Source organism: Balaenoptera borealis, assembly GCF_965194805.1.
Source record: "Balaenoptera borealis genome assembly, chromosome: 3".
Classification (NCBI taxonomy): Eukaryota; Metazoa; Chordata; class Mammalia; order Artiodactyla; family Balaenopteridae; genus Balaenoptera; species Balaenoptera borealis.
Genome location: NC_138866.1, coordinates 181,547,816 through 181,573,443, shown reverse-complemented (window position 1 = coordinate 181,573,443; position 25,628 = coordinate 181,547,816). Strand labels below are relative to the sequence as shown.

General features: G+C 38.3%; 1 protein-coding gene across 11 annotated transcripts in view; it reads right to left on the bottom strand.

Moving 5' to 3' along the window:
* Positions 1–25,628, bottom strand: part of ARHGAP12 (Rho GTPase activating protein 12) — a 111,584-nt gene that overhangs the window by 23,688 nt on the left and 62,268 nt on the right. Inside the window, exons 4-9 of one of the 11 annotated variants that reach the window (XM_082385390.1) lie at positions 23,476–23,739; positions 17,581–17,721; positions 16,422–16,502; positions 10,058–10,183; positions 6,707–6,781; positions 6,363–6,377 (exon numbers count right to left, since the gene is read on the bottom strand). In XM_082385390.1, coding sequence (XP_082241516.1) covers positions 6,363–6,377; positions 6,707–6,781; positions 10,058–10,183; positions 16,422–16,502; positions 17,581–17,721; positions 23,476–23,739 — 702 coding nt within the window. The remainder of the gene's footprint in view (positions 1–6,362; positions 6,378–6,706; positions 6,782–10,057; positions 10,184–16,421; positions 16,503–17,580; positions 17,722–23,475; positions 23,740–25,628) is intronic. The other 10 variants (XM_082385395.1, XM_082385393.1, XM_082385396.1 and 7 more) reach the window with 10 other exon arrangements.

Sequence of the window (25,628 nt, the reverse complement as noted above, 5' to 3'; positions counted from 1 at the left end):
GCAATAGCAGCCATAAGGTGAAATCAAATTAAATTTCCATATGAATGCTACCAGTCAGCACTGGAAAAATGATTTATGACTTCCTGTTCAAAGCAAGTGATACGATGCTATAAATACCACAAAAAAGGAACTGTTTACTTTGCTGTCATTTTACAACAGTATAGTCTGAAAATTATTTAAGATACTAAGCTACTTTATCAGAATGTGAAAACAAGTAGGTAGAACAAATGCAGTGACTGTATTTAATAAATCACTTAAAAGTAAGCGGCACTGTGCATAGAACTGGCCTCGATGTGGCATAAAGAATTCGATATGTACCTCATTAAACACATTATCAGATGGCAAATTGGGCTCTGGACGAACTAGACCTATTAGTCAGCTGATGTAAAAAACAGCGACACAGCTTTATCATCAAACCCTAGGAAGGCAAAAGTCACTGTGCTCAAGTTAAATGTTATCTTAAAATTCTTCCAGGTGGAAGTGAAGAAGCACTTTCTCATCGCTCTAACCTTCTACAGTCAAATGAACTTAATCAAAATGAGTTTGTGCCCACAGCAATCATCCATTAGTGAGCACTGTATGAGAACGACAAAGCAGTCAATTTTACTTCAATTAAAACACACACACACAATACACACACATACAGGAAAAAATATTCTCCATTCAGAATTTATTTCTAACTATTTACCTCAGCTATTTTCTCAATGTACTTTAATTAGAAAAAAAATTCTTTCTTGTATGAGAGATAAACATAGCATTATTTTCTCACTAATGTCTAAAAGATAATGTTTGAAAGTTTCGCCTGGTCTGATAATAACTCACATCTATAGACAAAGCTGACAAACTATTATGCTATTCACTTTTGTTATACTGGGAACTTGGGAAATATCCATATTACTATAATTTTTTCACAAAGCTTAGGTTGGATCTCCTTAGATATGGAAGCCTGATACGTTTCATAAGAGCTCTCTGTTGCCTCTCAATAAAAACATCAATGACACGGTGATAAGTATGCACAGGATGTTACGTAAGAACTTTCCCAATTTACCATCAGAAGCAGGGAGGGAAAGAAAACCTTTCAACGATCCAGGAACTAAGTCACATTAATCTGGGAGCACAGGCGCTGGAAGGGCGGAGGTGGGAATAAGCCTATTAAACAACACCAAAGCTGGAACTATGCAGGGTAAAACAGCCGAGACAGGAAGGAAATACCAGCATCCAAACAGGAAGAAAAATGCAAGGGACAGCAGCAGTGACAGACGGCCAAAGCCTAAAGGGGAAGGAGACACTCTGGATCAGGGATTCTTACCTGGGTCGTGGATGGACCAACACTGCACATAATCGTGCATGTACACGCATCAATCAAGGGAAAGGCCCAGAGCTCTCATGAAGTTCTCACAGGGATCAAGACCCAAGCACTAATGCTCTAAGTAGTAAGCACTCTAACGTGAACATAAAATAAGAACACAATGTGCCACGTCCAAAATGTACCAATGCAATGACCATGACCACGCGGTGTGAGAAGTGCTCTGAGGAAGGCATCCTTAACTCCACCTGAGAGGGGAGTAGGGAGGAAGAGAAGCTTCCCGGAGACCCTGAGCCAGGAGTGAGGAACAGGAGTCGGCCAGACAGAAACGACAGACGGGTAAAGGCACAGACGCTGGAAGGGCATCATCTCTACGAGGCTTAAGTTCCCTCAGCGTACGTGGTGCAGGGGAACAGCAGCAAGAGAGAGGGGGCAGTGGAAAGAGTGAGGCAGGAGCAGGTGACGCAGAGCCACCGGAACGCTATTCTGATAATTCCTATCAATGCAAGAGGTGCTGGCGGCCTGGCCCAGGGAGAGGCCGTGAGAGGGTGAAGAGAGGCCACACGTGAGAGCGAATCGGAAGACAGAACTGACAGGGACGAGACGGGACGGGAGGTAAGAGGCAAGATCGGGGAGACTCCCAGCCTGAGCAGCTGGGTAGCTGGGGGCCCTCAGCTGTGACGACAATCTTTAGAGAAGCCGCCCCCGACCCCTCCGGTAGGAGCTCCTCCGCCCTCCAGTGAGTGACGACGGCCCCCAGTTTGTTTCCTTCGTCGCACCTAATGCAAAGCACAATTACATATTATTTATTCGCCACCTGCTGCCAGGCTTTGCGTTGGGACCACATCTGCTGTGCTCACCATGTATGACAGCACCCAGCACAGCGGCGAGCACGGTGCCGGGGCTCAACACGTGTTTGCTGAAGTAATTAAGCAACAAAGCAGCCGTGCCATCACACTACCAAGAAATGTAAGAGAAGGTCAGTGATGGAGAAAATAAAGCTTTAACTCTTAAACACTGAAGTTCTGAATTGGACATAAAAGTGACAAGCAGGCAGATATAGGTTTGGCTATACAGGTGTAGATTTCAGGGGGAAATTTAGGCAGATTATTATTTCATACTGTTGGGTATACTTTTCTCTACTTAATATGATTCAAAGTCATCCAATGTTTTTGTGTAGCTTACTAAAATAACTTCATAAAAATACCTTGTTACGTCCTGTAAAAACTGCCCATACTCACACATGAATATTTCTTAGTCTAAATATGTCGATACTCCAAAGGAAACTTCGTGTTGAAAATAAGCAGGAATGTTTTAATATGAACTGGCAAAATATAGTTAAATTTTAACCAAAAATATTGTAGTAAGATTGTCCTATCCTAATTAAGGCAAGAAAACAATAAAATGTCAGTTCTATTGAGTAATCTGGGAAAACTTCCACAGGTTCATAATCACTTTGCAGGCTCCAGAATTTCTAATTGATTTTACATTCATTTAGTAAGATAAGCATTTCCCAATTTTGGCTAATAATTATTATATATCAAAGTCAATACCTCCCATTAAAATCTTTACCTTCAGTTAATCATGTTATAATCATGTAATAAAAAGATTCTTTCTATACAGAGTGAGTAACCTTGCCCTGTGATATAATGTTGAAAAAGAACCAGTGTGATAAAACTTCCAGAGCAGGTAAATCCATACAGACCTTCAAACTAGAGGTTGCCATGGGGAGGGGAGAAGAGGTGGGGAAAGGTGCAATGACTCTTTAATGGTAGGGGTCTCCCTCTGAGGTGATGAAAGTGTCCTGAAACTGGGCAGGAGTGACAGCTACACACATTGTAAATACACTAAAGCCACTGAACTATATACTTTAAAGTGGTTAATGGCTAATTTTATGTTATGTGAATTTCACCTCAATTAAAAAAAAATGTTTAAAGAACCAGTGTTATAAAAATTTGTTTAAATCATGTTTTTAAAAAAGGCTTTAGAATAGTAATATTCAATGAAAAAAATTAGCCTATTTGTCCACTAAACCCTTTTCGTAACGAACATGTTGAAATGTCCTTTTCTCCAAAGTGAGTAAAGCATTTTAATACCATAATTGGAAACACAAGGTCAAAAGCTCAAGTTTCCAAATTATACACTTAAAATTGTATTCAGTATTCAGTAAATGAGAACTTTAAAACGCATATCCTCATAGGCACATTGGGACAAATAGAATGAGGTTCTCAGATCAGCCTACAAAATCCTGTTTAATCCATGTTGCAGTCAGATTTTAGAGAAATATCAATTTAAAAAAAATGTATACACTACCTATTTCAAAAAAGGACTTGAAGTGACTATGAAAAATAACAATGCATTTGAAAACTGGAAATACAACAAGAAAAAATGAACATGTTTAAAATTTATATTAAGGGATGAAATTTTAATCTGGTTTGATTAGAGGAGACTGAATGAAAACATCCTATGCTGAGTGAACAAAGCCTGTCAAACAAGACCATGTATTCTATGACTCTACTCATGTGAAGTGTCCAGAAGAGGCACATCTCGTGAGATAGAAAGCACATTACTGGCTGCTTAAGGCTTGATGGGATGTGGAAGTAGAGGGGTGACAGCAACGAGTACTTCTTTTCGAAGTGATAAAGATGGTCTAAAATGACTGTCCTGATGGGTGCACTTATCCGAACATACTAGAAACCACTGAACTGTATACTTCAAACGGGTGAACGGTGTAGTACGTTAGTCATATTTCAATACGGTTTTAATAAAAAAAGAGAGATTCAAGAGGTCAATAGGCAATCTGCAGAGATTGAAAGATGCCATCAGGTAACGAACACTGATTACAATGTCAGTTTCTTTTTCTTACCACTAAGGCTTTACACCAACCAGATTTTAACTCACAAAGAACTAAAGAAAAACATCTGCTTGTATTAACTGGGCAAGAGTGGGAAAGGCAGGCAAAAGACTCCGTTCAAACAGGGCACGTAGAGGAGAGGGGGCAGAGGCTGCAGGAGGAAAGAAGGGGCTCCGGGGAGCAGAAGCCTGGGGGGCCAGACCGGGGCTTGGGGGGGAGGACGCTGCACACTTACAGCGAGACAGAGCTGCATCGGCAACATTAACAGAGCTGCTCCTGTCTTCCACCTGAAGGCGAATGAAGAACGAAACGCAATCCTGCTGACGCAGTTCCCGGCCGTGGCCATGAGAGGGGACCCTGAGTCCGGGGCGGTCAGGTGACTGGCAAGCTCTTGAGGAAGGGGTAACTGCCCGGGGAAATAACTTGCAAACCGTCCTTTGTAACTCCCATGCGAACACTTATAAACTCATGTTTCCAGGATTACCGAGAAATTCCCTTTTACCAAAATGTAAATAATTTATAAAAGGTGTTCTCAGAAGTTACGTATTACCCATATTTAAAATAAGTTAAAAAGGGTTTCTGCTTCTTTTCTAGATGGATGGATAGATTAAGAATACTGCGGTAATAGCACCTTACATTCACACAGGAAATCCTGACAAAACCACTAAAATCATGTTCACTTTGATCTTTATTTAATGTTCATGCACCCAGGACTGTGTTAAATAATGCAAAAGACAAAAACCATTAGAAAGTAGCCCCTCTCTCTCTGAGTCCCTTCAGAGTTTAAACCCTTAGCAGAGAGCTGAGGGGCACACGAGGTAACTTTCACACCATTAATGCCATCAGTGACTTGAGAGCTCAGAGAAAAAGAAGAGCTGTTATTATGCCGAGGTGAGCGTGGGCAGGCCCTAAGGGGTCACCCACTGGTCAGCACAAGATTAAGTGTAGGTGCAGAGAGGCTGAGGACCATGGTGGGCAGGGAACCCGCCCGAGCGATGTCAGCAGGACCGCTGGACAACACATGATGGGAACCAGAAGACCTGATTTGCTCAGGGGATGGAGAAAAGAGCATCTGTGAAAAACCTGTGCCTGTAGAAAATCAGAAGTATCCTAATAACCAAGAGTCTACTATAGTTTCTTAAAATTAAGGAAGTAACAATAAAAGTTTGTCTTCTGGAAAGCTTTAAAAGTTTCATTTCTTCATTTCGGCAGAACTCCACGGAACAGCTGCTCTATGGCGCTGGGGTTACTCTGGCCCTGCTCTAAGGAGTCTTTCCCTTGTCTAGTGGGGAAGACATTAACTGAGGGTTGGAAGTTCCTTCAAGAAATAGGAAATGAGAAGAGTTACTCGATTTTATGGAATCAAATAACATATAATTAAATGTTATTAAGAGTATCACTGGGAAACCTGACCAAATCTAGAGGATCTGAGGAAAATTCCGAGTCTGAACCAAGCTCTAAGGAATGACCAGAAGTTGACCAGGCAAAGACGTGGGGGGAGACGGGTTTCAGGGCGTGAAGGGCCTGGAGCTGAAGAACAGGCTCCTTTGCAGAGAGGAGAGCAGCGGGGCTGCAGGAGAACACGCAAGGGGGGGCAAGGAGGGGGGACGAGGACCTGGGACAGGCGCCGTGCTGCAGACCTCGTCACAAAGTTGAGTCCTCCTGCTAAACGGAAAGGAGAGCCACTGGAGGGGACGAGCAGGAGGAGCAAGTCACAGGGAAGACCTGGGGACGGGGGAAGCTGCAAACACCGAGACCAAGGAGAATTCCTCCAAAGCTACGACTAAAGAGAAGGGCTTCCCTGGTGGCGCAGTGGTTAAGAATCCGCCTGCCAATGCAGGGCACACGGGCTCGAGGCCTGGTCCGGGAAGATCCCACATGCTGCAGAGCAACTAAGCCCGTGCGCCACAACTACTGAAGCCCAAGCACCTAGAACCTGTGCTCCACAACGAGAAGCCACCGCAACGAGAAGCCCGCGCACCGCAACGAAGAGTAGCCCCCGCTCACCACAACTAGAGAAAGCCTGCACACAGCAATGAAGACCCAACGCAGCAAATAAATAAATGAATGAATGAATGAATAACTAAAGAGAAGTCACTGTATCACCAATATTACCTGGCCTAGGCTGGGCAATGCACTTGACAGCTGAGCGGGGAAAAAAAGGCATCTAAGCTCGTTAAGAAGGAGGGAAATGATTCTTACCTTTGGACTGCTGGCCTGAGGAAGGAAGGGTAAAGTGTAATTTGACAGTATTCTCCAGGGATTTTTATATTTATGTTTAAAAGCCAAACATAAATTCACTGCTTACAAATATGGTATACAAGTTGATCACGAAGATACCATATTTTGCATAAAAGGGGGAATTTTTAAATCAATAAAATCTGACTTTTAATTTAAACCTATTATCTGATTATTTTTTGAAAGACCAATGAAATTTAATAGAAGCCCAAGAGATATTTTTAAACATTACACTTAGAGAAAATTAATTTACTGAAATTGATTGAAATAATTGGACTATATTATCTATATGCTGCTATCATACTAACTGTATCTTGGTTCTTTGGTGAAGAGGGAGAAGACTCATTTTCAGGATAGCAGGGTTTTGAGGCAGTTGGAGATTCCTACAAGAAATAAGTAATGAAAAATGTTACTCTATTTCATATAATTATATTTCTCCCTCTACTCACAGTGGGAAAGCTTAATAACGGAGGCTAAGAAAAATTTTTTCCTAGTTATTTCCCTTCTATATTCAGCTATGAAACTAATATGGTACAGATGTGAAAACTACAGATGTCATAAAGTTTATGAAATATGGCATATTTTATACCAATTACAGTAAATTTAAATACCGCATACGTAATTACTCAAAAGAAATGATGCATGTTGCCTTAAAATCATGATGTTGCATGAGCTTAAATTAACCATATTTAAAATAAGTAAAATCTGAACACTTACGGATAAAAATGTAACAGTCACCATACTAACGTGCTCTTGGTATGAATCCTGGTAGGATTAGGCAAGGAATAGTCACAGGAACTACTTGGCAACTGCCAGAATGAGAACTTGTATTAAGAAATTAAATTAAATTGCTCTTAATATTTAATGTAATTTATAGCGAACTTTCCAATTATTAGAAATAAGCAAGATTGTTTAAAATGCAAAGAAGAAACCTCAGATTTACAGATTAATAACTCACCAGGAAAAAAAAAGAAATATTTTAATGTCTAAGCCTACAAGAATATATAATAAGAACAAACCAATAATGTGCATTTTTAAAGCAATTCTGCTTTGTCAATATTAAAACACGGTATGTGATTTCTACCTCAGATATTTGTAAAACTATTCATGGAGGATAAGACTGAAAAAAACATTTTTTGGTACCAACAGCCAAGCTCTATTTTTCTCTGTTCTCCTAGAAGCTTTGAATAATTTCAGGTAAAGAGAATTAGGAAAATCATATGCCAATGTCTATTATTATTTTTCCTATAAAACCAAATAATTTACTTGGACATTCATCTTCACATCTGTATCATCTACTTTACTATACTTATGAAACTGGATAACGCACTGTTGATAAGCCTGGGAATTTGTACTAAATCACAATACAAAAAACCATTAATAAAATCCATTCACTTAGAAAAAAAGTCTTCAGGTTTATATCCTGTACAATTCGTAAATACAGAAACCAGGTAGCAGTGAAACTGTACAGGGAAAATCCTTGAAGGTAACAACCTTAAAATCCAAGACCTACACTAAATGGAGAAAACATTAAAATCATTATCAAGTATATCTTTATAAAAATTAACTACATTTAATGTCCAAATATCAGTTTAGCCTCATTTAAGTATTTTTTCTAACAGCTTCAGATGTTTTACTTTTCAATTTCTTGACTTCTAAAGGTGTCTAATATGAAAACACTCTGAGAAAAAGAGGAAAGATTTGATGACCCATAAACTAGAAAATAAGTAACTGAATAAAATGAATGGTAATTATAACTTATTTTTCATGGCATCAGTCCTACAGAAATGAAAACCATAGCAAATGGAGTAATAATGTAAACACAACAATTATAATTATTATAAACGAACAATTTTACATTTACACATTTATTTATGTATACTTATAAATGTATATGCATATATAAGTACATCTTAAATGTCTACAAGCAGCAGGTTTTAGTAAAAATCATACATAGGCAGAAACAAACAGATGTATCCATACACACACACACACACACACACACACACACACACACACACGCACACACACACACACAGACACACCTAGCTCCACCAAGGTTGTCTGGCAACTGAATTAGAACCCATATCATCATAACGACATTCGCTACATAGTATTAGGTTTCTCTGATTACCTTTCAAGTTATACGCATTTCACCCATTATCATACATTAGTCAGCTAGTTTGTTCTGGTATAGTCTCTCTTTTACAATCTCAAATCTTAAAAACGTGTATACTGTGTGATGATAAATAGAAGAGTTTACTTGGTGAAGTAGCTATCTATGACTCCATTTACAAAAGTGGCGGGGGAAGACATGTCTACCAAAAATAAGAAGAGCTCTGGTCTCAAGAAAATCATGTTATCACAGGCTGAAACAATTAGATGGAAAAGGATATATAATAAGAACTTCATGCAGGTTATTCTAACAATAGACTGAAAATGAATCTCAAGAAAGACTGTAAGGGAGTAACGAATTTTAAGTCTACATCACTAAAATAACCATCCTTTTTGTTCTAGTACGAAGAGGCAGTAGAGTTGGCTCAACAACGGCTTTTGCACTAGAGCTTTCATTACATACAGTAGGCGCTTTCTGTATACACTGAACTGTAATCTGGTTCTTGGAGTTAAATGAATTTTTCTATTAAAATCTCTAGGACTCTTACCTACACAAGTTAACCTCAATGCTAGTATATTGGGTTGGCCAAAAAGTTCGTTCGGGTTTTCCCACAAGTGCTTATGAAAAACCTGAATGAACTTTTTGGCCAGCCCAATATTTTCAAGCATTCTTCAATAGACAGACTCCAAAATTTCATTCCTTTAATATGCCCCCTACATTCAACCACATAACATCCTTACAAGTAGAAATTCGAAGTACCTGTCTGACTGACTGAGATAATTTAGAAAGGAATTTAAAACTGAAAGTACACAAACACAGAGAAATATGCCTCAGGAGAGTTCATCCTGTTTTCACTAACTACCTAAAAGTGCAGGAAACCTATTAATCATGTCAAAGGAGCAGCCTGGTGGTAAAATAACAGAGAGTCCCCAGCGACAAATATTTTAGCTTTAGGGTGTTGCCACCACCCTCAGATTTTAACATTAGTATGTCTGCTGTTCTACAAATTCGTACTAATTTCCTATTCTATCCACAAAATGAAGCCACAATGTAAAGATGTAACTCACAGGGAAATTCAAAACTTCATGGCTTTTCCAATCTCATGTTTGCATCAAAATGCATTCCCTATTTGAAACAGAGAACATGACTTCTCAGAAGCACTTGTGCAAAGAGCACTTAGGGAAACAGGAGGAGCAGGGTTCCAATCTTCCCTGGGATGGGAAAGTTAGTTAAACGTCTTTACCATTAAACCTCCTAGAGATTGAAGACAAACAATAATGGATATGTGACTTTAAAAAGAGATGATGAAAAAACACCTGTCACCTACTAGGCCCAAATGTATCACGAAACACATCGTTATGCCACATGTAAGTCAGTCCATTGTGCAAAAATCAAAAAACTTCAAAACCAAACCCCACTTGGGGACAAACTGATATGACATACAATAAAACAGTCATCACCAAGGTATGAGATTCAGCCGAGGAGAAAATACAGAATAAAGAACTTGGCAAAGTCCGCAGCAGATTTTCTCAGACGGTCCTACCTTGTCATTGGTGTCCAGCACAATGGCGCTATGTCTCCACTTTGTTAACACTATTGGTTCTTGCAGCCGCCTGTCCAGACTCCTACTTTTAATAATTTCTCTTTGCTGCTGAGATGAGGCATTATACTAAAGAAAACAAATTATACCTCATAAATAACAGAAACAAAAGTGGAATCTAAACATGCTGGCTCCAAGTGACACATGGTGTTAGGCAAAATTCACCATGTGACACTAACCTGAGTTTTCTCATCTTTGACCAGCACTGTGACACAATCAAGAAGATCAGAGATTTGGGTACTGGAGAGACCAAGTTAATGTTATCTTTGGCAAAACACTTAATCTCCACAAGGCTAAGTTTCATCAACTATAAAACAGATATAATAGAAATAGGGTTCTAAGGATTAAACAGTATAAAAAGTGCCAGATGTAGCCCTGATAGGTTCTCAATAAATAGTAGTAGTTATAATTTATAAAACGAGGTCATTGGACAAATTAATTTTATAAGGTTCCTTCTACTTCGAAAATCCACATGAATTCAATTTGTGGTTCAGGTTTTTTTAATGATGCTTTCATATACAACAGTATTCTCGCATTTAAAGGAGTTTTTGTTTTTACTTTTACTTTCCATATATAGGCCAAACACACTATTATCTGTTTCTCTGAAGTGGTAAAACATAACCAAGTCAAAAGGTGGAGATGGTACTAGTTCCAAACACCAATCCTGAACATATCAGTTGTGTACAAAGGACAAGTAATAACTACCAACTGAAAATGAAATATAAAATTAAGAACACATTATCAATAAGGTATTAGGTCTTGTGAGTGTCTGAAATGTCAAGTAGACCACCAGGCATAAACATTTGAGAAATGTGAGGTTTAAGAGTTATGCTGTTTTATACAGGCAGTTTTAATAAATTACAAATAATAAATTATAATAAAATGACAAAAGAAAATTCATCTACTTTTTAAGGGGTACATTCTTCTCCTGAAACCAAAGGATACCTAATATCTACTTCTCTAAAAAGCCCAGTAAATCTTAAATTTTAATGACTCGTAATTTCAGTGAAATTATGTTTTATTATATGTTAGTTATACTACTAAATCTCAGTAATATATTATTATTTATATTGTTTTTAATATTTAAAAACCTTCCAACATCTTTCTCCATAATATGCCATTTTTTCACTTTCCAAAATGAGTCCAGACAGGTCCCCCAAACTGTTTCCAAAGCTGTTACTTTGTTTTTTACATTAAAAATTTGCCAAAGCCAGGCAATCACATATGGGTATATGTTTTTCCTTCATTGTTGCTTAACAAACTGCCATCTTAAAATTTGTCACAGAAGTTCACAAAGGGATCATTTCTAGAATGAACAAAAGGCAAAGCTTAAAGGCTTCCCCCCAAAAAATTCTGCACCGTAAATCGCTAAATGAAAAGAGACCGAGTTATTAAGCAGAGCTCCTTCCAGACAATCATCGTTAGCAATAATTAAAATGTGTAGTTGCGTGTAAGCTTGTGTATGAACTTCAATGGATACCTACCCTAGCTGTTGAGCTTTATAACTACAGTTGTTTAGAAATCCTTTCCAAGGGGCAAAAAAAATAATGTAAAATTAAACGGGGTAATATTCACAATTTAAAAGGTGCTGGTAATTTTATTAGGCAACAGTATGTTCATAAAAGCAAATAAACCACCAATAAAACGTCATATAAAAATCTAGTGTAGACAGAAGACAAAAATAAAGTGTCACATAATCAGAGAAAAGAAAAATAAGATGACACCACAGCTAAAATACACACACACACACACACACACACACACACACACACGTCTAGTTAAACAAGATGGCTAAAACAACATTTTAGAAATCTTTTTAGAACACCTTTTCTCTTTTAAGAATTTTAATTGCGATTTTCTTTGAATTATTTCAAACATACAAAAGAACAGCGACTATAATAAAAACCCACCACAAGCTTCAGCACATCTAACATAAAACAGGTACCTTTTTATTTTAAAGAAAAAAAATATTAGAGTCCTCTGAAGACGTCTTCCAGATTCCATTCCTCTCCCTCCCTCCCCGACAGTACCATATAGTTCCGTGCTCACCATTCTCACACGCTTTACACTTTAGTACATATGTATGTATCTATAAATACACAGTACCTGTAAGCTTTTAGATTTTATATAAATGGAATCATATCACATGCATCAATCTTCGACTTGCGTTTTCACTCAATACGTTTTTATTAAAACAAAAAAACAAAAAAAACTGCGTCCATATTGGTGAGTATGCAGCTCTAACTCATTTGTGTTTCACTTCTATGTAACACTACATTATACGCAGATACCACGATTTAACCATTCTGTTATAAATGGACATGTCTGAGGTGGTGGTACTAATTACACTTCTACCAGCAGAACATAATACTTTGGACTGCCCTACTTGGTACTGTTGAACTTATATGCATTTGTGTATATAAAATAAATGTATGTACATGTGCACAAATTTGTAAAATTCTATTAGAAGAGTGAAATGTTACCTCTTTTTCATTCTCTGATTACTTATAAATTTGAACATCTTTTCAAATACTTATTTCATGAATCTCCCCTTCTCTGTATTGCTTAGTCATATATTTTGCCTATTTTTGACTGGGTTCTCTCTCTCACTAGTGTGTACAGAAAGAACCAGGAGGCTCTTTATATATTTAGGCTTCTAAGGCTTCGTAAGCTATGTGAGTTGAATGTAGCTTTTCCGAGTCTGAAGCTCATCTCTTGCCTTTTGTGTATGGTATCTTTTGTATCAAAAGGTGCTCTGTTGAATTTTATGTAGTTATATCTGTCCATCTTTCCCTTTATAATTTTTCCTTATACAGTCTTGTTTAAGAAATCCTTCCCATTCTGAAGTCAAAGATATTCTTTGACATATCATTCTTTAGCCATTAAAGTTTTGCTTATTATGTTGACAACTGTCATCTACCTGGAATTAATTACTAGGTAGGAAGTCAAGATCTATGTTTATTTCATTTCTTCATGTGAATAACCAATAATCTTCACAACATTTATTGCACAGCTCATGCTTTATCTGTTGATTTGTGATGCCACATCTGAGATTCCTATTCTGTTCTGCTTGTCTATTTCTCTACACATGTGCCCACAACTTAATCACTACAGCAGGAACCCCATCCCTGCCCCCAGATTCTCCCTACTCAGGAATATTTTGGTTCTTCATAGACCTTTGTTTGCAAATAAAATTTAGCATCAGTTCAAAAAAAAAAAAAAAAAAAAAAAAGGTAGGGACGGCAACAGGAAATGGAAATACAGTGAATTTACAGATCAATGGGGACATTTATAAAATTAAGTGTCCCAACCCAAGGTCATAATGGTGTATTGCACCATTTCAGGTCAACTTTTATGTCCCTCAATTCTGCTCTGAAATTTTCTTCATTAAGATCTTACAAACCTTCTACAGGCGTATTCTTAGTTATGACTCTTCTTAGTGTTGCTGCTGCTTCTAATGTAAAAAAGATCTTTATTCCTATCACATTTTCAAATTGACTTTTTATTAGAGACATGGGTAGTTTTTAGGTTGATTTTAATATCATCACTCTTCAGTTTGCCGAATCTCCTGATTTTCTAATAATCAAAAGAACAACTGAATCTTTCAATTCATTTTTTTTTCTTATTTTATTGTTGAATAGAAACACTGATGGGAAAGTTATAGTCTAGGTCCTAACTCTATTGGCAAATCTTCTGTAATCGCACGATGAAGTATGAGATTTACTGTTGATTATATGATAAATAACCTTTAGCATGATGTAATATATCATTACATGTGAAGTGATCTTTTTGTAGAAACATATAGTTGGGTCATGGTTTTTTGTCATTTCTGAGAATCTTTTAACAGCTGTGTTTAAACCATTTACATTTAATGTAATTATTTATATGTTAGGATTTAAGTCTATTTTATTTGTTTTCTGTTCTGTTTATCATTCCTGTTTCTCCCTTCCTGCCTTCCTGTGGACTACCCTGAGGAGTTTTTACTATTACAGTTTAATTTACCTATAGTTTCTTGAGTCTATCTCTTGTTACAGTTTTAGTGCTTGCTCTAGGGATTACAATGTACATACTTAATTTCTCACAGTCTACCAGTATCAGCATTTTACTATTTCAAGTGAAATGTGGAAACCTTACCAACAATTAAATCACACTACTCTCCCCTCTTTATGATATAGTTGTTTTAAATATCATCTCCGCCTACAATGAATACTTCTTCAGAAATGTTATAATTTTTGTTTTAAAGGTCAAACATAATTTTTAAAACTCAGGACAAAACTCTCCTCAGATAGTCACCCTTCCCATTGTACTTTCTTCATTCTTAATGTTCCAAGTTATCTTCATTTATCATTTCTCTTCTGTTTTAAGGACTTCCTATAGCAATTCTTTGAGAACAAGACTGCTAGTAATATATCTCTTAGTTTACTTTCATCTGAAAATGTCTTCATTTCACCCTCATTCCTGAAGGATATTTTTGCTGGACGTACAATTATGGCTTGACAGGTTTTTTTTTAAGCATTTGTAAAATGTTACACCACTTCCTTCTGGCTTCATGGTTTCTGATAAGACATCCACTGCCATTCAAATCATTATTACCCTACAGGTACTGTGTTGTTTCATTGAGCTGCTTTCAAGATTTTTTTTTGGAGGAGGAAAAAGGGAAGTCTTTAATTTTCAGAAATTTGATTACAATGCATCTGGATGTGGATTTCTTTGAGTTTATCCTGTTTAGTATTTATTCAGCTTCTTGAATCTGTTGATTTGTCTTTTGCCACATTTGGGTGTTTTCAAACATTGTTTCTGCATATATTTTTCAGCCTCACACTCTTTCTCCACTTTTTCTTGATTTCTGATGAAATGAATGTTAGATCTTCTGTATTTTCCCACAGATCTCTGAGGCTCTGTTGATTTTCTTAAAATGTATTTACTCCTTCTGGGTCCAGGAGGCTAGCCTGGTGCATTCCTCTCATGGCAGTGGCAGAAGCCGAAGAGCAAGCCCTGGCGCACAAGTCCATTTCAATACCATGTTTGTGACACATTTGCTCATGTCCCACCAGTGAAAGCAAGTCACATGACTAGACTGGATTCAGTCATGGTAACAGCAGGACAATATGCCCCATCCACAGCGGGAGGCCACTACAAAGGTACACAGCAGACAGCACAGATACAGGAGTGGGTAAGGAATGGGTCCAATGCTGCAATCTGACACCACAGGTAATTTGGCTGTCTACCCTTTGATGGCTTTTAAGATTGTCTCCTCTACTGAACTTCCATAGATCCAGTAAAATCTGTCAACACGTGTATTTATTTTTCTCTCTTCTGGTCCGTATTGAGGGCGTATTTTCCAGTTAAAAATGCATGCCTTCCTTTAGTTTTAGAAAATTCCCAGAAATTATACTTTCCAATACTATTTCTCTACCATTTCCTCCATTTTCTTCTTCTAGAATTCCTGATATAGGAATATAGGAAACTTTCCACCCATCTTCCACTTCTCCTAACCATGCTTTAATATTCGTTACCTTCCTGTCCCTCTGTCTATAGTTTACACTATCCACTGCACTTTATGTTTCAATGATTTTTTTTCTATATCCATGTATCTTTATACTAATAATATTTTTCTTTAAACTGACTTACTCCAGGACAAAGAAAACTAAAGTCTATCTGGTAATTGACACTACAGATATGTCTACTTACACTTGTCTTCCAAAACATTAAAATAATGTACCAATTAAACTTTAAATGTTTGCTCAGATTTCACTTAAAATTATCTGAATACTAGTAGTGATAAGTATATGACCACTATGAAACCTCCTGCTTTAGATAAACTCAGCCCTGGTGCACTTAGCTAGAGAGAGCCAGTGAGACCCTAGATCTCATTGCCACAAGCTGCTGATGACTGACTCAATTACAACACACATCTACATACAAGAATAAACTTGAATACTGAGTTGCTTTTCTTTCTTTAAAAAAATAAATATAAGACCAACTTCATGTAGAAAACGCAATACATTCAAGGGAACTATTGGCATTATTGGCACTGAAGGGGACACTGTATCCAGGAACAATGAAAAACTGATTTCAAGTTAAACCAAAAGAATCTTTAAATAGGGATTATCAGTATTATATAGCTATAAGATAATGCACATCTTAGAAAAATTTAGCCAAAGGATTCTCGATGAATTCTGAAAAAACTAGTCTTGCTGCTTTTTAGACGTTGAATAAAAATTTAAAAGTGAATCTGCTGTAACCATTTTCAGATATTATTTCATCTACTATTTCTAAACAGAAATCCAGTGTTAATGTTTATTACCTTTGGCAACTCCCATTCTGACCGAGATCCATCTGCACTGTAGTAATATTGTCTACCTTGATCGTCAACATGCTTGAGCCACTATAAAGACAAAACAGGTGTTATGTTTTAAATGTACATAAAATTGAGTTTAAGCCTATACAACCAGAGATATTAGATGACAGTCTTATGAATTTTATTCTACTTGCTCAAGACCACTGCAAAAGAAATATAACAAACCTATACTAATAGACTTGCATTTTAAGTTTGTTAAAAATAAGTAAACTAGGGACTTCCCTGGTGGTGCAGTGGTTAGGAGTCTGCCTGCCAATGCAGGGTACACGGGTTCAAGCCCTGGTCCAGGAAGATCCCACATGCTGTGGAGCAACTAAGCCTGCACACCACAACTTACTGAGTCTGCGCTCTAGAGCCCATGTGCCACAACTACTGAGCCCATGTGTCACAACTACTGAAGCCCGCACGCCTAGAGCCTGGGCTCCGCAACAAGAGAAGCCACCGCAATGAGAAGCCCGCGCACCGCAACACAGAGTAGTCCGCGCTCACCGCAACTAGAGAAAGCCCGCACAGCAAGGAAGACCCAATGTAGCCAAAAATAATTAATTAAAAAAAAAAAAAAAGCATATCTCCATTTATTCCCAAGGGTCTTATTCTTTAAATTAGCACAACAACCCGTTACCTTCTCTGATGATAAACACATAAAATTTCAACATGCATTCTCAAACTAGTTAATTAATCATAAAATACTAGATTCATGGTTTTTGTTTTATGTAACTTGGTTACAAAAGAAAAAGGAGTGTAGGAAGTGAGGTGGTATGTCATAACAGCATGTTGAGAAAACTATTCCCAAAACACTATTCCCCAAGAAAAACACAAAGAAATATGTTTACTGAAGAAGTGTAAGCAGACTGACACTCAACGGGTCTACTCTTCAAAGGGTCTGTCTTAAACAGGTTGACACCACAAACATTACTGTAAACTGGAAGTAGTTTAAAACCATGAATAAGTAGTTACACTGAGTTTTCATATTGTCAGTTGACATGATTACAGAATTACAAGAAAATATTTTCATGAGTTTTAAAAATACTACTAAAGCTGCAGTACACAATGATTTTATGAGAGGAATCTGCCAAGAAAACTAGATGAGAGAAAAAGAAAGTACCTTTTCATTAGTACAGTCACTGGTATACAAGGTGTGCCCACGTTCATCCAACTCTTCTGACCAACCCCTTGGAGGAGAACCATACTGACTATCTGACTGGCTGTAACACATGCTGTGGTAGTTTTCTTCCGATGAAAGAAGCTATCAATAGTCAGAAACATAAGGAGTTTTCTTCTTTGAACATATATATATATATATGTGTATGCAGCAGTTGAAAATCTAAGCAATTGACTTTATTTGGCTATACATACTAATATATCTCGAATATATTTAAATATTTAGTTTTCAAAACAAATTGTTTAGTCTTTCTAATGGTACACTGTAAGTGGTAAGGTGAAATTAGTAAGTTATTTTATCGCATTAATGCAAGCCTAGAAAAATTTACTAGAATGAAATTGAGGACAATGCTTTCAGACTGAGAGATAAAATGCTGCCTTCTATTTAATGCTGCTTTTGAACTGAAATCAGGTTAAAAAATGACAGGGGTGCATGTGTGTGTGTGTACACACATCTATGTGTAAGCAAAGCAGGAGGTGAGGGCACTTCATTAGACTGAGATTCTTGAAACTTCTCACCTATTTATTGCAAGTTCCTAGCCAAATGCCCCGCAAAAAGTGCTCAATAAATATATCTTGAACTATTTTTTTAAAGCGTGTGGGATGGAGACGGGGGGAGAAAAGACACTAGCTTTGTAACACTCTATTTTATGTTCTAATTTACTGTCAAGTTTTCTTAACTCACTCAACCAAATGCTTCTTAAAACTATTCAAAACTACACTTTGAAAGAAGAAAAAATAATATTGAGAAAATACAAACACAATACAGAAAGATTTAAAAATTCAGTATGTAATATTTACTAGGCTAACTCTAATGTGCAAATGACCCTTCCAGGGTCACGTTCAGGTAAAATAGCTTCTACAATTAAATCTACTCAATCAGACTGGATTTTCTACCATAATTTGGTCTGAAACACTAAGATGTGTAGATTCTCAATGCTGTAGAGGTAACATACGTAAACATCCTAACGTTAGTAATATGTTCACAAAAACTGACATAGACAACTTAACAGAAGCCTTGTGTAGAGTGAGCTATATATGTTTTGTAACAGTAATGTTTTTAAAAAATGAAACACCTAACTCAAAAATCAGGATTTATTTTAATTTAATTGAGACTACTTAAAATGTAAGCTCATATAGGAGAGGTACAATAAAATCTTTTAGAAACAGAATAAAAGAAGGCAATCTGTACAGGAAAATATTATTCAACCATCAAAAAAAAAAGAAGGAGGGCTTCCCTGGTGGTGCAGTGGTTAAGAATCCGCCTGCCAATGCAGGGGACACGGGTTCGATCCCTGGTCTGGGAGGATCCCACATGCCGTGGAACAACTGAGCCCATGCGCCACAACTACTGAGCCTGTGCTCTAGAGCCCACGAGCCACAACTACTGAAGCCCGCGTGCCTAGAGCCCATGCTCCACAACAAGAGAAGCCACTGCAATGAGAAGCCCGTGCAACCGCAACGAAGAGTAGCCCCTGCTCCCCGCAACTAGAGAAAGCCCGCGTGCGGCAAAGAAGACCCAACGTAGACAAATAAATAAATAAATAAATAAGTTTATTTTAAAAAAAGAAGAAGAAGAATCCAGAAAGGTAAGTAGAATAAAAAAGCAGCTTCCTCCTTGAAGGCATTTGCCAAATCCTGAACTAGAACATTAGTTTTCAAGGCCATGCAGAAGTGCTGGGGAACAGGACTCGGAACAACCTAAGGCAGTGAGTCCCACAATAAAGAAAAGGGACCCCAAAGAATTATACCTGCAGTTTATGGGGTGAACCAGAAACAAATCTTGGCCCTTTATTCCATGCTAGGAAAATCACAGGACTAATCAGGGGAAACTGGGGGAGGACGCAACAAGCCACTCTTCATGCAATCCAAAATTACTACTACCTTAGGTGGCCTGTGAAAACGCAAACTGAAAATTTAGTTTCAAATGTCCACAGCATACTAGTTTCCTCAGGTACCTGGCAGAAACAAAAGCAAATCCTCTCTGAAGGAACAAACTTTCAACCCTAGCATTAAACTTGCTATATATGAATTTCCAACAACTATAATCTCACATTAAAACACACACACACACGATGTAAAACAAACACCATGAGTGAGAGTCAGTAGAAAAACAGCATATTCAGACTCTTAAAGACTATATACTGAAATTATCAAACATAAAGTAGAAAACAAGACTTAAGAAAGATATGACAAATGAATGCAATATATGATCCTTCACTGGGTCCTTCACTGCAGGAAAAAACTATAAAGGGTATGAGTTGACAAGTGGGAAACACGAACATTACCTTTGTATTAAATAATATATTAATATTAAATTTCTTGGGTGTGATAATGTATTTTTCACACACACACACAAAGATTTTGCTGGAAAAAGTCCCTATACTTAGAGAATAAAATATTATGTTGTCTGGTCCAAATGATTCAGAAAAAAAAAATTACTGCAGAGTTAGAAGGGTAAAAGGAGGGAGAAAGTAATAAGGCAAATGTGGTAAAGTGTTAACAACTTGTAAATCCAGATGAAGGGTACCTGGCAGCTCACTATACTATTCTTTCTTTTTTTGTATGTTTCAAACTTCTCAAAATAATAAGATGGGGAAGCTCCCCCAAACAAATTAAAAATAACACATTTTTTAAATTCAAGGGTTGGTTTAATATCAAACAAACATACATGATGAAGAGAAAAACAGTAAACAGGAGCTTGACTTGGAAATGACTGGGAACAAGCAGAGAGAGACACAGCAATAAAATGTTAAAGTATAAGGGAAATCAAGAGACATGATAAACGGAGTAAGCAAATTAATCGTTCATCTAATCAAAGTCCCAAAACAAGAGGAAAGAGAAAATGGGACAGGAGCTGTATATAGACAACGCCTAAGAGTTTTTCCAGAACTAATCAAAGATGGAACGCCTCAAATTTGGGATTCCCAACAAAGCCCCGGAAGGAAATAAAAAAGATAACTTCACCTAATCACATCATAGTGAAATTACAGACACGAGATCCTCAAAGCCACCCGCAAGAAGAGACCTACAAGTTGAATCTTCCACATCAACAATGGAAGCCAGAAAACATGAGAAAAAAGTCTTCAACGAACAAGGGAAAAATAAAAAGCAATCAGCTTAGAACTGTGTACCAGGCAAAGATATTCTTGAAAAATAAGGATGAAAAATAAATTTGCAGGCAAATGAAAACTAAGATTCTATCACTAACAGAGGCTCACTAAGGAAATTTAAAAGTAGGTACTTAAGACAGTATAAAGTTATCCAAGATAACCTAATTTGCCTAAGAAATGTGAAAAAAGAAAGTGGTACGTATGAGGATAAATTTTAAGAGTCACCATGTAGAACAAGTAGTAAGGGAGCTAAAAAATAGAAATAAAATAAACAACAATAGCACCACTGCACGTATAGTTCTTGTACGGTTTCAAGGAGCAAGAAGATGCTGATTAACCACAGACTTTGATAAGTACGCCAGTTACAACTTCTAAGGCGGCGTTTCTCATCAGCAGCACCGTGGACAGTTAGGGCCAGATTGTTCCTCGTGGTGGGAGCTGTCTTGTGAATCACAGGATGCTCAACAGCTTCTCTGGCCTCTACCCACGAGATGCCAGTAGCCCTCGCTGAGTTGTGACAACCCAAAATATCCCCAGACGTTGCCTAGGTCCCCCCGGAGACAACACTGCCCCACGTGAGAACCACTGTTCTAGGGCAACCACTGAAATGACAAGCTTCTGAGTTCGGACGAGAGGGCGAGCACCTGCCCCCTCTCAAACCCTACTAAAATAAAAGTATCGAAACAAGCCTAGAAAGACCCGAACCGTCAAGAACAGGGAGAACACAAGGAGACACAACAGCCACAAAACTCTGGAGGCTGAGAAGCAGAGGAACAAACACCTAAATTATCCGCAAAGAAAGCAGAATCTAAACTGGTAGAGGGGGTGGGCGCCGGGGAGGGAAGATGAAATCCAACAGGTCTGCGGAGCGAAATCTTCAAATGGCCCAGGAACTGACAGTATTAGGTCCTCCTGGAACCGCGGGTACTGAACTGAGGGCTGAAATCGCCAGACTCCCCTTCCTCATGCCTGGCCACTAGGTGTGCACCCCTCCCTCATTCCAGCCCAAGTGTAGGGTTTTACTCCCTCTCAAGAGGGATGCTGAGTTGGAAGACAACAGGCACGGCTGGGACGCAGGTACCAAACAGAAAGCGGGGAGACTAAGGAACTACGTGCAAACTAAACGCCGGGTACCAAGACCCAGGCGGCCCTTACTGTCCAGGCGTGAAGACTTCTGCAGAGACGGGTCAGCCTGAAAGGGAAGACCGAATGGTTCCAACCCTGGAGACACCCCACACGCAGCCAACTGAGATCGCCGTAAGGTCAAGTTCAAGATGCCTTACAACTGTGAGAAAAAATGATTTCCAACCTAGACTTCTTCACTCAGGCCAACTATCGATTAAATAGGAGGGCAGAATACAGACTTCTTCACACACAAAGTCTCAGTGTTGCCTCCCATGCACAACCTTTCTCAAGAAGTTACTGGAAGATATGCTCCAGCCACTCTGGAAATACCTATTTTACACAATACCTGCAGAGAGTGAGTGGTGTGAGCTCAGACTCTGACATACTAATCACTCCCATCTAGTCACTGAAACAGAAAGCTAAGAAGGGTTGTTAAAGTTCCCATGTATACTTCAAATCTCTTTAAATTATTCTACAATTTGGCCCTTACCCTAAATTTTCCAAATTATAAGATTTTACTTTGATACACAGGACAACTTATTTTCAAATCTTTCTGGACACACAAATTCAAATAACTTTCCTAACATTTTCCTATTATAGTAACACATGAACAATTTCTCACTATCCTCCACCTCATTCCTGAACACTAAAAGTGCAAGTTACCACCAAAGCAAAGCTATAAATATACAACTGAAAAACGGGATAAGACGAGGGGTCATTAACTATAAGAAGCTTTCAGATTCTGCTAGATACAGGATGTGTTACCTGACTTCTCCAGCTCCTACCTAACTGGAGTTCTGTTCTTACTGTGCAAGCCAGCCGCTCTCTCTAAGAGCAGGTGTCCTGTGCGGGTGCGGGGGCCGCCGTCTACCAAACAGCAGGATTCAACTCCACTCTATCCACCCTGCCCAAGCTTCTCCTGCACATCTGAACAGTCCCAAGGACTCTCTCCAGGCCTCGGAGATAAGTGTTTCTCAAAACCCCGCTGACCAATTCACCGCACCACCCTCTGAGAGGTGGGAGGGGGGTGAGACCAAGGCAGGTGGGGAGACAGCATGGACACGTGTTAGAGAAAATAACGATACAGAGTGAACTGTCAGACTTCGAGGGTGGTCCGTTCACAGCAAAGGAATTACACTTATTTCCCCTACATAGAAATAAAAAGTGATCTTGTATCTCTAACAAAAACTGACAAGTATCTTGCTAGCCCCACCAAACCATAAAGAAAAGTGTCAATTAAATAACTTTGTTTTTATTTGTTTGGCTAAATCATATCACATATCTTCTCTCCTTTTTCTAAAAGATGTCACTCCTTGGGCAATAACAATGATTGAATTAGTATCTTCTAGCGCATGAAGGAAACTACTGGCTCTAGGCAACATTAACCCAGTTAATTCTGGAACTAGTAAGCATGCTACAAGGCTAGCCGCTGTCCACTAGTTAGAGATTAGGAAGCAACAAGCAGTAATATAATAAAACGTGGGAAAAAGATTTAGTATCTTAGAGATTTCAAGGGTTAGAAGCAAACCTATTCACTTCTTTGAGGAACAAGAAGAGAAAAAGCTTGGTAACTCACTGGTTGACCCCCTAACTCCTCATACCTCTTGATCTCCTGGACTCTGGGAATCTCCTTTGCTTATGTTTGTATCTCGAGTCCAACGAGGGGGTTTCCAAGTTCTTTCCTGTGTTCCTCTGTTATAGTAATAACAACGCCCTGAACTATCTTTATGAGTTTCCCATTCTCCATTAATCTGAACTGCTGGGCTTCCAGGGATCGGGGGGGGAGCCGACTGGGATATTTTCAGTTCTTGCAGGTTAGCGTAGACAGGAGAATCTGGCCGCCCTTGATTTGGAGGTGTTGTCGCCTGTGAAAAATGTGAAATATCCATGTTTAAACTGGCATAACGCTTATAATTAAACATGAGATTTATAAACATAAATACTAATTCATTTTAAAACATATATACAGGTGTATATATTCTTTTTAAGGAAATAAGAATTTAACAGTTTTAATATTCATAGTTTGAAAAAAACATAAGCTTTAAAGAGAATCCAAAGTGTGCTTGGGCTTCCCTGGTGGCGCAGTGGTTGAGAATCTGCCTGCCAATGCAGGGGACACGGGTTCAAGCCCTGGTCTGGGAGGATCCCACAGGCCGCAGAGCAACTAAGCCCGTGCGCCACAACTACTGAGCCTGCGCCCTAGAGCCCACGAGCCACAACTACTGAGCCCATGAGCCACAACTACTGAAGCCTGCAGGCCTAGAGCCCGGGCTCCGCAACAAGAGAAGCCACCGCAATGAGAAGCCCGTGCACCACAACGAAGAGTAGCCCCCGCTCGCCGCAACGAGAGAAAGCCCGTGCGCAGCAACGAAGACCCAACGCAGCCAAAAATAAATAAATTAATTAATTAAATTTTTTTTTTTTTTAAAGTGTGCTTAATTACTTCCCCTCACCCTGAAAGAATACTCGACTAGAAGTCAGGAGCTGTGGGTTCCAGTTCAAGATCTGGCCTAACAAGTTGTAAGACAACGGAAAAGATCACTTCATCTCTCTGAAACTGAACTATTTAATCTCTGTAAGTGAAGAAACTGGATTAAACCACGTAGGTCCCCATAGGCTCTAAAATTCTATGATTTTAGGCAATTTTTAAAATATAAAAAGCTTACATATGGGTAACTCAGCATTTATTCAGAAAACTGTCAAAAGAAAGATTTCATATCCTAAGCTCTAATATTAAATCAAGAATATAAGTAAAAGACAAAGGAGATACTGCATTTAAGAATTTACCATATACTACTTCTCAGCTATAATTTCTCAGTAGCCATAAACAAATCTTTCCTCTCTTCCTAGTCTACTTATTTGTGAATTTCCTAAGACTGGAAAAACAATTAGTAGTAACTCTGATTTACATGCTTATTCAGTCTCAACCTTCAGTTTTACTTTTTATTTTTAAATGTCTCACTAGATGTCAGTCAAGAGCAGAACACTCTTCATACACTTTGCAGAAGGACACTGTAAACCGCAGTAAGTTAGAATTATAACTACGGAAAGAAAAAGTACGCCTTTTTAATACTGTGTGTTTGTATCTGTGTGTACATCTTTCCTTTTACAAGAGGGTTTCTCAACCTCAGCACCACTAACATTTCGGAAGAGATCATTCTTTTTGCGGGAGGCTATCCTGGGCATTGTAGAATGTTCACTAGCATCTCCAGCCGCCACCCACTAGATGACAGTGGCTTCCCCTCACTGTGACAATTAGAGTCTCCAGACACTGCCAAATGTCTCATGGGGACAAACTGCCCCTGGTTGAGAACCTTTGCCATATTAGTCCTAGAATTATTCAGATGTTCAATTACTTCTATAATACACCGTTTTATGAACACTTGAAAACACTGAATTAAAAAAGGGAAGATAGAATGCCCAGAGATAAACCCACGCACATATGGTCACCTTATCTTTGATAAAGGAGGCAAGCATATACAGTGGAGAAAAGACAGCCTCTTCAATAAGTGGTGCTGGGAAAATTGGACAGGTACATGTAAAAGTATGAAATTAGAACACTCCCTGACACCATACACAAAAATAAACTCAAAATGGATTAAAGACCTAAGTGTAAGGCCAGACACTATCAAACTCTTAGAGGAAAACATAGGCAGAACGCTGTATGACATAAATCACAGCAAGATCCTTTTTGACCCAGCTCCTAGAGAAATGGAAATAAAAACACAAATAAACAAATGGGACCTCATGAAAC